We start from the raw sequence: 13716 nt of genomic DNA, 5'->3' as shown, positions 1-13716 counted from the left end.
CAGTCTCAAGGTAGTGTGAATATCGCAACACTAGGAAGAGCCTTGCCCAGGCTCCTGCCTTCCTCCTTCTGGGCCCAGGACTGTGGAATTCTTGCTGTGAGTGAGGACAGAAGTCCTTAGTGCTCAGAATCTGAGAGCTGACCATGAGTAGGAACACCCTTGGCCTTTGTCCATGTGTCTCTGGTATCTCTGCATTCTGGTGACCTTTTTGCATGCCAATCACAAAGCAGTACAGGTATTTCTCTAAGGCTGACAGTGAGAACTGCTGCAGTTCCACGTGAATTCCTAATCTGCCAACCTTGGCATGGTTGTAAAACACCGTTTACTTCTTCTGTTCTAGGATATTGGTAGAGTCTCAGGCCCTCCAATATTCAATCCTGTGGCGAATGAAGTCTACCTGAACTTTGAGAGCAGCACTCATTGCTTAGCAGACAAATATATGAACTACACCTCACTGATCACATTTCACTGCAAGAGAGGAGTCAGCATGGTGAGTGCCTGCCCTATCAGCTTCACTGGAAACCCTCCATTGGGCAGTGTGCTGAAACCACCCGAGAACATGCCTTGGGGTGTGAGTAAGTCTGAGTTAACACGGATGCTTTCTGTTGTTCAAAGTCATGGAAGCTTTGAGAGTAGAAATCATTTATTGAGCACTGATTCTGAACACATTAAAAGGTTGAAATATCTTTATTTTTTTAAACTATAAGGTGATCGGTTTTCTGATTAGACTTTTTTTGGCATGTGCCATCATCATTCATTACATAGCTTTATTATCTCTCAGGACCAGATGAGCAGGCGGGACTGTTGTCTGCTCTGACCTGCTGACATCTGGGATGCACTGAGGGCTTGTCATTCACAGGGCAGCAGTGCCCTGTGCAGCTGACGCTCTGTCCTTCACAGTGCTTTCCGTCTTTAGTAGAAGCTCTTTCCCCACATGGCTCCGTATGGAGCTCAGCAGCAAGTGTATGCAGCTCCCGCCCACCTGGTGGCGGCGGCTGCTGCTGCTGCTGCTGCTGCTGCTGCTGCTGCTGCTGCTGCTGCTGCGTGATGGAGAGCCATGCTCTCTCTCATTCAGGGTTCATGGCCTGTGGCGCATGTGGCTCAAGTACTTTTGCCCTCATGGCATTCCTGGTGTCTAAATATGCAGGATGCAGACCTGCTCTTGGGTTCCACTATGCTTGCATTTGTCGTGTGTGGCAGGGGTGTATGTCTTCGCTGTTCCCAGGAAAGAGTATGGTGGCTGTGGTTTTTAAGACTCACGTTTTTTCACCAGTTGTGGTGGCTCACACTGGTAGAATGTGCTGAAGGAGGCAGAGGCAGGAGGATCACGAGATTGAGGCAAACCTGGGCTACACATTTTAAAAAAAGACTCATGTTTTTCTTGGCCACAGGGAACTCCTAAGCTGATAAGGACCAATGACTGCGACTTTGTGTTTGAGTGGGAGACTCCGATTGTCTGTCCTGACGAAGTGAAGACACAGGGCTGTGCTGTAACAGACGAGCAGCTGCTCTATAGCTTCAACCTGAGCAGCCTTTCCACAAGCACTTTCAAGGTAAGCCTGCCTTCCCATAGCCTTGCCGGCCTCCAGAGGGCCAAGACGCTTTGACCCAGGGCTGGACAAGAATCAGTAACCTATGAGGCAGGCCCTGGAGCTCTGTGACCCAAGTGGATAATAGGCAGAGTGACTTGAGGACATGCATTGGAACACACACCTGGGCCAGGGCAAGATTTGTAAAGTTACTGGGAGCCTGCATGCACTGGAACACACACCTGGGCCAGGGCAAGATTTGTATAGTTACTGGGAGCCTGCATGCACTGGAACACACACCTGGGCCAGGGCAAGATTTGTATAGTTACTGGGAGCCTATACAGAGGGTCACTGAGTTGTCAGACTTAGCTCAAGGTAAAGAGATGCAGTCTGCCAACCACAGAGACAAGGGGGAGAGGCAGCATTGTGCAGAGCCTTTCATGCATGAATCTGTGGCCTGGGAGGCTTTCAGTGAGCCTGGTAAGTTCTGAACCTTTCTCAGGGGTTGGTGCCTGCAGTTCAGGGATAGTTTTCTTCATGAGCGCAGTGAGTGAGGAAAGCGAGGCCCATGCTCACATGTGGGCTGTCTGCTCTGCGTATCCCAAAGGAAGGGGGAACCTGGGACTCAGAGCAGCAGCCTCAGGCTGGAGAAAACAGATGGGCAGTACTATTGGCTGCCTGGGCCACCAGGGAGAAGGCAAGATAGAAAAGAGACTGGCCCAGGATGACTTCTGGTGTTCTCTGGACGTGGTCTTGGCCAGGAAAACAGCAGGGGTCATGGTCCGATTCAGTACAGGGACGTGAACTGTGGGAGCCTGTGCTCTGGTCACAGCTGTCAGTAGCCACACATTGCCATTTGTCCTTGCAGGTTACTCGGGATGCTCGCACATATAGTATAGGGGTGTGCACAGCAGCAGCTGGCTTAGACCAGGAAGGCTGCAAGGATGGCGGTGTCTGTCTGCTCTCTGGGAACAAAGGAGCTTCTTTTGGGCGCCTTGCATCGATGCAGCTGGATTACAGGCACCAAGATGAAGCAGTCATTCTGAGCTATGTGAATGGTGATCCTTGCCCTCCAGGTAACTCTTCACAGTATGGTCAAGTTCACAGTTCTTGTAGACGGATTGACTTAGCAGAGAAATACTTGAGGGATGAAGCTTCAGACCTGTGAGCACTGTACCCCGCCACATCTCTTTCCCTGGTATGAATGGCTGTGTCTGGAACATGATGCTGTCTGTTGCTTGTCTGTTTGGGTGAATCCTGCCTAGCAGGGCAGGTACACAGCTTCTTAGGGAGTCTTTGGGTGGCATCTAGTAAGGCACGGCTGATTCATTGATGCTTGTGTATAATCCATGCCTCTTTCCTTCCAGAAACGGATGATGGCGAGCCCTGTGTCTTCCCCTTCATTTACAAAGGGAAGAGCTATGATGAATGTGTATTAGAGGGACGAGCGAAACTGTGGTGTAGCAAAACTGCAAATTATGATCGTGACCACGAGTGGGGCTTCTGCAGACAGAGTGAGTGGGTAGCTGAGTTTGGGGGAGGGGAGCAGGTGTTCTATGGGCGGCCAAGCTAATTAGTGATTCTTATGTAAGTTTTGTTCTTGTTAGCTAAGGATGATGTTCATGGAGAGCCAAACTTGAGCACCATGGCTCCTTTGCGACTTAGGGGTGGAAAGAGAGTGGCGTGAAGGCCGACGCTCTGTAGTTCTCTATGTGATCGAGGACAGGCATTTGACTCATGACAGATGACTAGCTCCAAGTCTTCTATCGGTGGCCCTGAAGTTTTTAGGTTGTTACAGATGGTTGGCTGATTCTTTAAATTCTTGTCATTATTAGTGTGTAGGCAAGTGTTGAATGCTTTCCCAGGAGGGATCTTGGTGTGGTCTGAGGAACTGAGTTTGTAAGTGGATAGATCTTCGGAGTGAGACAGACTGTGGCCGGAGCTGCACTCGGGGAAACAGCCAGGAGTAATAAAGAGGTGGGAGAAGTCAAGGTTTGTGCCCCGCCCTAGGTCTGACCTTTGCACACTATTGCTCCCCAGCCAACAGCTACCGGATGTCTGCGATCATATTTACGTGTGATGAAAGTGAAGATATTGGGAGGCCACAAGTGTTCAGTGAAGATCGTGGGTGTGAGGTGACATTTGAGTGGAAGACAAAAGTTGTCTGCCCTCCAAAGAAGATGGAGTGCAAGTTTGTTCAGAAGCATAAGACCTATGACTTGCGACTGCTCTCATCCCTCACGGGGTCCTGGGACTTTGTGCATGAAGGAAACTCGTGAGTATGCCACTGCCTGTGGTCCCTCAGGTTTGCAAAGTCAGGAATATCACATACCTGTGGGGTTTGAGGCTTTCATTGAGACACAGCCTAGATTGTCAGTGAGTGACTCTGAAATCACAGTATATGGGGAGTTCTGGTGAGCACCCACAGAGACCGGAGCCCTGACAGTTGCTCAGGTTTTGAGGGCAGGATAGGTTTTCTAAGACTTTTGCCCGCTCTTTTAGCACTGCCTTTGCCTTCTGAACTAATTACCCTGACTGTTCCCTGTGGGGAGTGCCTGCTGTGCCAGGGACCCTGAGCCTCACGGGGTCTGCTGTAAATCAGGGCTATGAATTGGGGGACTTAGGTGAGTGCCTGCTATCCCTCCACAGCCTTTTCTCCTGTCTGCACTATGTCAGGGCTGCATGGGGACATGCCACTACATGTGAGCCTGTTGAGTCAGCTTCTCTGTATGGCTGCTCCACTCTCCATTTCTTCTGCACACCCAAGGCTATCGAGAGTCAGTTTGTGGAGTCCACGGGTCTGTCCAGTGTACTCGGAGTAGAACTTTCATTTGCCCTTTTCACACCCCTTTGTGTCATTCTGTAGGTACTTTATCAATCTGTGCCAAAGAGTATACAAAGGTCCCCTGGACTGCTCTGAAAGAGCCAGCATTTGCAAGAAGAGTGCCACTGGTCAAGTCCAGGTTTTGGGGCTTGTCCATACACAAAAATTGGAAGTCATAGGTAAGGCTCTGGGGTGTTTGTACTTGACTCAGTTGCTGCATCAAGATTGGCAAGGTGAGGCTGTCTCTGGTGTGATGGAGAAAGTGCCTGAGCTTTGGTGGAAACCCCGTGACTAGTTGAAGCATTTCTACCCACTTCCTGGAACATGAAGTCCATGCTGTTTTTACACTCTGAGGCACAGGTAGCCTGTTCAAAGCACCTTCGCTGATCATGTTCCGGGTGCACATTGGCTTCTCAGTGTACATCTACACACATCTAAAAAAGCTATGGTCACACAGGGCGCTGTACAGATGGCCACGTGTTCCCTCAAGCACTTGGATGGGAATCATGACACGATCACCAAGGGGAAGGAAGGGATCTGCTGTTAGAGGACAGGCATATTTTCCCAGCTAAGGGAGCACATAGTGACCAGGCTGTGTTGGCTCTGCCTCTAAGGCTAGAGTAGGATCCCCATTGTGCTGTTTGAACTACAAGGTGACATGAATATTGGAGAAGGGATTCTGAGGGAATTCCCATGGCCTTTAATAACAAACTCAATCAAGAAAGTGGCCTCCCTTTGAGAATTTCAATCTCACCACATGAACCACCTGGGCAAACTCACATCTTCGGAATCCTCTATCCCCGAAGTTCCTGACGACTGTAGAGCTGGATGCTGGTCATCTAGGTGTGGCCGTGGAGGCTTAGCATTCATTCCTGAGGACCCAGGAAGCTCACAGTCTTGCTGTTTCCTTGGTTATGGTAGTATGGGTTGAGTGTATGGGCCAGAAACTGCCATTGAGTATGGAGGACACTTTTAGACAGCCGACACTTGCCTTTGCAGTAGATTTTTAAGCCCTGACATTGTTCTGCAGTGCACTAGAAATAATGCCAACTCACTGTCTCATGTTTCAGATGAAACGGTCATTGTTACTTACTCGAAAGGCTACCCTTGTGGTGGGAATAAGACTGCGTCGTCTGTAATTGAATTGACCTGTGCGAAGACTGTGGGCAGGCCTGCATTCAAGAGGTGAGCCACGGGCGAGCGCACTGTGCTCCCAACATGGGAGTGGGGAATGTGCACACAGAGGAGACGGTGTCTGGGACTGGCACTGTGTGTGGCAGAAATGCCCACTGACACTGAGGCCTTAGAGGACAGGTTGTGTCCCACAGGAGGTGCCCCTACTCCATCTGAGGGCTAAGGCCACCTCAGCTTTTTAGCCTGGTTTGCCTTAAGAAACCTACTCCTGAGTCAGCTTTGGAGGTGCTGACGCTAGCCTGAGCAGTGCAGATCTGGCTGCTGCCCCTCATCATGGGAGAATTAAGGGGGTGCTCATTGCACCACCAACTAGCAGGTTCTGGGTGATTCCAGGCAGTTGGTGGTGGTGTTAGAGGGATTGTGGCCAACAGGGGGAGCATGTGAACTGCTGTTTTGGAAATTGCTTTGAAAGGGTCTTTAACTTCTGAGGCTAAGATACTATTTGTACAAGTCTAGGTTCAGAGTTTCCAGCTTCATATGCTAAGACATTGTTATTGAGTTTGGTTTTTCTCTGTGAGGGTGGGGTCGAACCTAGAGCTTTGTGCAAACCAGGCTGCTGCTGTGCTCTTGAGCAGTAAGTAGCTCCAGCTGTCTTGTTGTTTGACACAGGATGACACTAACGTGTCCAGGTTGGCCTTGGATTTGTTCTGTAACTGTGACAGGAACTTGCCACCTTTTACCTCTGTCTCAGTGGCTGGAGTCACAGGTTTGTGTCCCTAGGGTCAGCAGGCACTGCATCCCAGTCTGCTTCCCACATTGCTAATGTCATCCTCGTACTGTGCTGAAGCATAGTGACCAGGACAGTCGTCCTGGCCCAGAGCTGTCACTCACACAGTCCCCGTGGGGACCAAGAGCGGTGGCTCCCAAGGACCTCTCCAGCTATGTATGTGGCAGCCTTGCTGTGTGTGGCCCCGAGGTAACGGGGTCTGCTCCCTCTCAGGTTTGATGATGTCAGCTGCACCTACTACTTTTACTGGTACTCACGGGCTGCCTGTGCGGTGAGGCCTCAGGAGGTGACCATGGTGAACGGAACGCTCACCAACCCTGTGACCGGCAAGAGCTTCAGCCTCGGCGAGATTTATTTTAAGTAAGTGGAAGCCTGCCTGTTTGGCTGACGCACACTCCGAGGGAACAAGACTGTAAGTCTTGCCCTGCAGGCGTGCTGCCAGGTAGGCAGTCTAGGCTTCAGTGACAGTTGGGAAGTGACCAAGTATGGCTTACACCAAGCAAAAGGACTGCTTCTTTGTCATTTGACACTCAGTGGTGAATTCCTTATAAAAAGCAGTTTCCCTCTCCCCTTACTGCTGGAGTTAAGGGTCTCGGAACACAGAGAGAATAAGGAACTCTGGGCTGACCAGCATGTTAGCTAGAAGTAAGGTCCATCTCTTAGCGGTGTCATGGGCTCTCTTGGGGCAAGTGCACTGCGTGTGCTGTCCGCAGTGTGTGAGATAGTGCAGTCATCCCAGGAGGCGGGACTGGGCAGGCCGATGACTGAAGCCTTGCCTGGCTGGAACATGCAGAGGAAAGAGTATGACCACTGTACTCTCCTCTGCCTCAGGCTATTCAGCGCCTCTGGAGACATGAGGACCAATGGGGACAACTACCTATATGAAATCCAGCTCTCCTCCATCACCAGCTCTTCTTACCCTGCATGCTCTGGTGCCAACATCTGCCAGGTGAAGCCCAATGACCAGCATTTCAGCAGGAAAGTAGGCACCTCTGACATGACCAAGTACTACGTCCAAGGTAACTCGCAGTTTCCTGTTAGTGGTTCCGGGTACAGCTTTTCACAGGGAGAGCTTCCCGTGCTCATCCACACACCCACGGCATGGCAGTCTCACACACCCACGGCATGGCGGTTTCATACACCCACGGCATGGCGAGCTCAGACCTATTCCAGCTCCCTTCACGAGCTGATGCTACTCTGGTGGGCCAGGCAGGAGACGTCACAGGGCACACTCACTGCGGCCTGGTGTTAACATGCTACTTCCTCCTTCAGAAATGGCAAGGAGCATTAGAGAAGGTCAAGAGGGAGCTGGTCAGTGGGGAAGGGCCCTCCCGGCTGCCAAGCCTGAAGACCTGAGCTTCACTCCTGAGACCCACACGATAGAGGGACACACACACATGCATAAGCATGCACACACATGCACAGTGGAGGAATCCTGGCAAGCTCAGTGAGATTGGTGTGGGAAGGTTGTAGATGGCACCAGGCGTTCTTATGCTCTTGTGACTATATTCCTGGCAGGTCACATGTGTATCTGTATTTTAAATAACTTACCATTCACCATATAATTCTTGTAATTTGTTTTTTTGAACTGTGTGGCCCTATGAACTTTTAAAATAGCATTTTGAGATGATTAAGAGAACATGGACTGATAAGCGTGAGGTTAGATCAGGGTCCCTTTATTTCTGACACCAAGGACTAGCTCGGTGGCTTTCCACTTCAGTCCCATTTGGAAATGTGATTGAGCACTCTAGGAATTAACTGGAAACTGCTGTCCTGATGCATGCAGTTGATCCCAGTAGATGTTTAGTAGATGGTAGTCACCCATGACAAGATGCTCATGGAAGGGGTGGGGTCATGTACAGCTCTTCCTCTGGCCTCTCGCTGTGCTGCAGCCACTGTGGGGACACAGTGAGGTGTGAACCTCTCCTGTGGACCGAGGCTGTGCTGCTGCCATCCCCATAGTGAGGTCCTGCATGTATTGCTGGCCAGCTGAGTTTGTTCGCTGAGCCTTACAACTTAGGATCTTGCTGGATTCAAGTGTCTAGGCACAATTAGTTGGTGTCCTGGTGGTCAGTCTTGTTCTCCAGGTAGAATGAGACCTCCTGGCCAGCCACCATAAATTGTCCTAGCAGCCAGTGAGGTTAAAGTCGTCCCTTGCTTAGGGCGCTATGTAAGCTGTGAAGGCAGAGTACACACATGGGCCTTTGCGGGTTTGCACCTTTAACATTAAGCCTGTGCCAACTTTGACAGACCGTGAAAGCATCCTCTTGGTGGGTGCTAATAGTGCTGTGCTGTCTCCTTTCCTGTGTGACAGATGGAGATCTGGATGTGGTGTTTACCTCTTCCTCCAAGTGTGGGAAAGATAAGACCAAGTCTGTTTCTTCCACCATTTTCTTCCACTGTGACCCTCTGGTGAAGGATGGCATCCCAGAGTTCAGCCACGAGACTGCTGACTGCCAGTACCTGTTCTCCTGGTACACTTCAGCTGTGTGTCCTCTGGGGTGAGTGTGATGCTCATGTCCCTCTCACATGACTGTTCAAGAGTAAGCATGTGTGTGTCTCCTAGGTGTAACACTGGGGAGGATGTGGGTGTGCCCAAAAGATTGGCTTGCTGCTATCTGGTCTGTGGCATGGCTACCATTGCTCTTTGTCCCAGGTAGTGTTGACTGTGCTTCCCCCAGCTGTTGGGGAGCAGGGCTGACTGTACCTCCTTCAGCATTCTCTGTATGCTCTAGTGTGCACTTGACATGGCGAAGCCAATGAGAAGCTCCCTCTGAATGCCCGTCGAGTGTACTCCAGAGGCTGGGTTTGGTGGGCAGCAAGGGGAGTGCACTTCTGTTCTGAGGCCTCCAGGCCAGAGAGGAGGAAACTGGTGGTCTTGTGTCCAGGGCCATATTACATGTGAAAACTAAAACCCATTTATTTATAAGTAATCCTTAGTTTCAATGAGAAATCAAAGGTAGAATCTAAAGAAATTTTAAAGTCAACCTGTCATAGATATCCCCTCTACCCAGAAGCCCTGGGGTTAGGTCCTAAGGTGACCCAGTATAGGAGAAGCTCTGCTTTTGCCTGGCCCAGAGGGTTTTGCAGGGCTGGGCAGACCCAAAAGAAATGATGTCCTTGGCTGGTCCACGTCTTCAGCTCCTGGTATTTATTTCCTGATCCCTAAAGCAGTACCATCTGCAGTTGGCCTGCTGCTGACTGCTTTAAGTGAAGTCTCCAGGCATTCCACATGTTGTTTTCTATATCTGGTGGATCATGTGTCCTGGGGGGACTGGCTCAGTAAGCAGGTTCCTGGGAGTGCTTTTAGACACAGTTCCTGACACCGCTCCCTCTCCTCCCATGTGGTTTCTCTCTAGTGAGGACTTTGAGGATGAGGACGTGGGGCCGGAGTATAAAGGACTCTCAGAGCGGAGTCAGGCCGTTGGGGCAGTCCTCAGTCTTCTCCTGGTGGCGCTGACTGGCTGTTTGCTGGCCTTACTGCTGCATAAGAAGGAGAGAAGGTAAGGTGGGCAGCACAGTAGGAGAGCTGGGTGTGGCAAGTAGTGCCCTGATGCTTGGGCACAGGCTTGGGTTTTGAGCCTGACACAGCAAGCATCTAGATTGAGGATTCCAAAACACAGTCACTGTTGCCTTTTAATGTCTTCATCTCCATGACATGGCATGAGATTGTCTAGAACTTTGGCATTGTCCATAGGTGCCGCTGTGGTTCTGGTTCACACTGGGTGTGCACACCACAGGCTTCTTTCTCATTGGCACGCAGCCTCGTGTGAAGCCCAAAAAGTAATAAGAAATTAAGAATCTTACTGGAGCAGACTTTTATCCTGATCAGCTAACCCTCCTTCTCTATGTCACAGAAAGTGAACATTAATTAAATGCCTTCTGTATGTCAGTCGTGCTCTCCTCAGATTTTTATGTCACAAGTTAGGCCCTTGGGAAGTGCTCGAGGGTACTGACCAGAGCCAACCACACTCAGAAATGAATTCAGAGGCAGGAGTGGGGCTCAAGCAGAGCGGTGGGTATGTTTCTATGGGAGGGCCCAGTGTCAGGGCAGGCTAGGCACATGCAAAGTGTGTTCCCACTGCCAACCTTGGGAAGCTTGAGGTGCAGCAAGACTCATTCATCTGCCTCGTGCTGGGCCCTGGGGTTCTGGTTGTGCCTCACCCTGGGAGGGCTGTGTTTGTGGGACACAGCCCTTAGGAGTTGCACAGACTCGACTCAGGGCCAGCCAGCTGGGTCCCTTGTCCCTGCTCCTTCTGCTGTGGACTTACTGTGCTCTCCATTTTGACAGGGAGACTGTGATAAACAAGCTGACCAGCTGCTGCAGAAGAAGCTCGGGAGTGTCCTACAAGTACTCAAAGGTACTGTCCACTGAGTCGGGCAGCTGCTGGCTGAGGGCTGCCCCCTGCTGCCTCAGCCTGTTCTGCATGCTGGGAAGAGTGTGTTGGTGGCTTGGCATTGGAAAGAAACCTCTCACCCTGACACCACTTCTGTGGACTTTCTGCCTTCAAGTTTCTCACAGTACAGTTCCTTTAGATGACCTGATATCTAGTCTGTTCCCAGGCTTTGGGGAATAATAATAATAATAATAATTCTTGTTCTTCTTCTTCTTCTTCTTTTTTTTTTTAATTTAAGGAAAAAAAAAAAAGCCATAGTGCTGGAATTTCTGTACTCGCAGCATTTGGGTAGTTTCAGATAAACTTTGGTAAACATTGAAAAGAGGCCAGTCAGAGGATACAGATGTGCTGCTAGTTTTCATACACACCAACAAATCACTTCTTAAACTAAATTGAGGCTGGGAAGATGGCATGGTTAGTAAGTGCTTGAAAAGGACCAGAGTCTAATCCTCTAGGACTCAAACAACAACAAAAACCACATGCTAGAACCCCAGCAGGTAGGGAATTCAAAACTGGTGGAGCTCTGGGCTTGTGTGGCAGCCAGCCAGCCTCACCTGCTTGGTGAGCTCTAGGACAGTGTGAGACCTTATCTCAAAACCAAAGCAAAGCAGAAGGACCAAGGTGGATAGACACTCAAGCCTCTCCTATGTGTGCACACTCATGTGAACCTGTACACATTTGGAATACACATAGATAAATACAATTTAAAAGTTAAATGCCCTGATATAAGCCCTTCCTATGTCTTCTACACACTGGATGCCCAGTCCCTAGTATACAGTGGCCCAGGAGAGTCCCTCTCTGCCAGCACTGACTGCTGAACAGTCATGAGCCCTGTCAGGTCCTGTCTGCCTGGCCTGCTCATTTGGCTATGAGGCTCTTGCCGAAGGTTCTACTTTGCAGGTTCTCATCTCATACACCAGAGAGAGGCCCTGGGGTGGCCTGTATCAGGAGAGCTCTCCTGCAGCAGACAGGTCTCTTTGCTGAGTCTCATGGTCTCTGCTTCTGTTCCCTGTTAGGTCAGCAAGGAGGAGGAGACAGATGAGAATGAGACAGAATGGCTGATGGAAGAGATCCAGGTGCCAGCCCCGAGACTAGGCAAGGACGGGCAGGAAAACGGCCACATCACCACCAAGGCGGTGAAAGCAGAAGCTCTCACTTCCCTGCACGGGGACGACCAAGACAGTGAGGATGAGGTCCTGACCATCCCAGAGGTGAAAGTTCACTCAGGCAGAGGAGCGGAGGTGGAAAGCTCACAGCCTCTGAGAAACCCACAGCGCAAGGTCCTGAAGGAAAGGGAGGGTGAGAGGCTGGGGCTGGTCCGAGGTGACAAGGCCAGAAAAGGGAAGTTCAGACCCGGACAGCGCAAGCCAACAGCCCCTGCCAAGCTGGTGTCCTTCCATGATGACAGCGACGAGGACCTCTTACACATCTAACTCCGTGGTGCCTACAGAAGAAGGTGGAGCCATGGACAGCCAAGCACCTCCAACCAAATAAGACTTCAGCTCGATGATGCGTCTGTCATTTTGCCTTTAACAAAACTGCTTCAAAGGGAAGAGTTTCTGTAATGGGGGAGAGGATGGGGGAGGTGGGCACCACTCCTTCATGATCGTTTACAGTCAATGGAACAAGGTGTTGCTTGAATCGGCCAAAGGGCGGTACTTCGTGCCCAGGGGTTTGCCCCAAGTCCTCACTTACGATCATAGCTGCTGTGTGCTTCCAACAGGTGCCCAGGCCACATGCATCTCACAACAGAGGGCTGTGTTTGAAAAAAACCCTTGCTGCTTTAGACCCTACGGGGTGACCATTTATATTTTTAGCATTGTAATTCTCTCCCCTATTTATTGACTTTGACAATTACTACTCAGGTTTGCGAAAAAGGAAAAACAACAAAAACAAAACCAGTTTCTTTTGCCAGCAAGGGCATAAGGTGAAGCTGGCAGTCTGCCGGAGCCATTGTACACGGCTCCTGAACTGGTCCTTGATGCACACTTTAGTGAGCTGCAGTATTCTATTCTTCGCTTTGCATTTTGTAAGGGCACACACACATGCATAGGTCCCCGAGTGCCTAGGTTTGGGAAGGCCCACCTGCTCCGTGCCCTACCTCATCTCTGTAGTTGCAGTTCTTTGCACGAATCCCTCTGGGTGTTGCTTTTGCCAGCTGGTGAGTCCCAGCAGCTCACCCAGAGGTGGGTGTCTGTGCACACGGTGGAGTAGAGGTTCTTGGGGAGGAGCTGCGCTTCAGGTCTGAGCTGTAGGTCTCATCTCTTCAGGTTCTCATAATGCCACCTTTACTGTGCTTTTTGCTTTTTTTGTTTTTTTAAAGGGGGAAAATGTTTATCACCCATTCGACCTATAAGAAGCCTTAATTTGCACAGGGTGATTTATTACAGACACCGTGAAAGGCGGTGGGCCAGTGTTGGTGTGGGGGCTGTGCTAGGGCAGTGTCCCAGGATGGGAGGGCAGGCCCAGTCCACTGGCTGTGGATTCTTTTCTTGATGTGTTCTTTTTCACATTATAGAGTTGTAGATAGGTGGTACTTACATACCCAAAAGCAAAGTACCCCGCGGATTTCTTGGTTTATGCCTGATTTTGCTAGCTTATTTGATTTCACATTGAGTGTATTTTTAAAAATTGATTTTTCTCTTCATTTTTAATCAACTTGACTGTAATATGAAGTATTCAATTTCAATAAAGATAAATTATTAACTATGTGTAAGTGACTCACCCCACCCCCAGCCCCTGATTATGATAACCTCTAAGCTAGTGGCCACTCTGAATGCCTGGCTTTTCCTTCTGTTTACCCTTCAGAAGGCATTCACATTTGGTTTTTACCACAGTGTCCTGTAAAGCTACGCCTCCCCCTTTCCTGGAGTTGGCTACGTCTGTCTTCAGCTGTCCCTGGATCTCAGGGCTACACTCTCCCAATATGAGCCTCTGCTTCTCTGCTCTTCCCGTCTGCCAAAGCAAAACTGCCATTCATTTCTAGTGACCAGAAAAGCCCAAGTGAATGCATGGCTTGCTTGCCACCTTAGCTCGCTGAGCGTT

General features: G+C 50.1%; 1 protein-coding gene across 1 annotated transcript in view; it reads left to right on the top strand.

Annotated features, from left to right (window-relative positions):
- The window catches only part of Igf2r (insulin like growth factor 2 receptor), an 89509-nt gene extending 76132 nt beyond the window's left edge, over window positions 1-13377 (top strand). The window contains exons 36-48 of the mRNA XM_085833096.1: window positions 341-490; window positions 1392-1553; window positions 2398-2605; window positions 2897-3043; window positions 3570-3804; window positions 4396-4532; window positions 5424-5538; window positions 6488-6634; window positions 7106-7293; window positions 8589-8775; window positions 9634-9777; window positions 10566-10635; window positions 11688-13377. Coding sequence (XP_085689222.1) covers window positions 341-490; window positions 1392-1553; window positions 2398-2605; window positions 2897-3043; window positions 3570-3804; window positions 4396-4532; window positions 5424-5538; window positions 6488-6634; window positions 7106-7293; window positions 8589-8775; window positions 9634-9777; window positions 10566-10635; window positions 11688-12104 — 2307 coding nt within the window. The 3' untranslated portion in view covers window positions 12105-13377. The remainder of the gene's footprint in view (window positions 1-340; window positions 491-1391; window positions 1554-2397; window positions 2606-2896; window positions 3044-3569; window positions 3805-4395; window positions 4533-5423; window positions 5539-6487; window positions 6635-7105; window positions 7294-8588; window positions 8776-9633; window positions 9778-10565; window positions 10636-11687) is intronic.
- Window positions 13378-13716: the final 339 nt, after the last annotated feature.

Source organism: Mus caroli, unplaced genomic scaffold (assembly GCF_978045245.1).
Source record: "Mus caroli unplaced genomic scaffold, Mus_caroli_1 scaffold_18, whole genome shotgun sequence".
NCBI classification, from domain to species: domain Eukaryota; kingdom Metazoa; phylum Chordata; class Mammalia; order Rodentia; family Muridae; genus Mus; species Mus caroli.
Note: the sequence above shows the minus strand (reverse complement) of the source record. Positions and strands in the feature narration are given on the sequence as shown.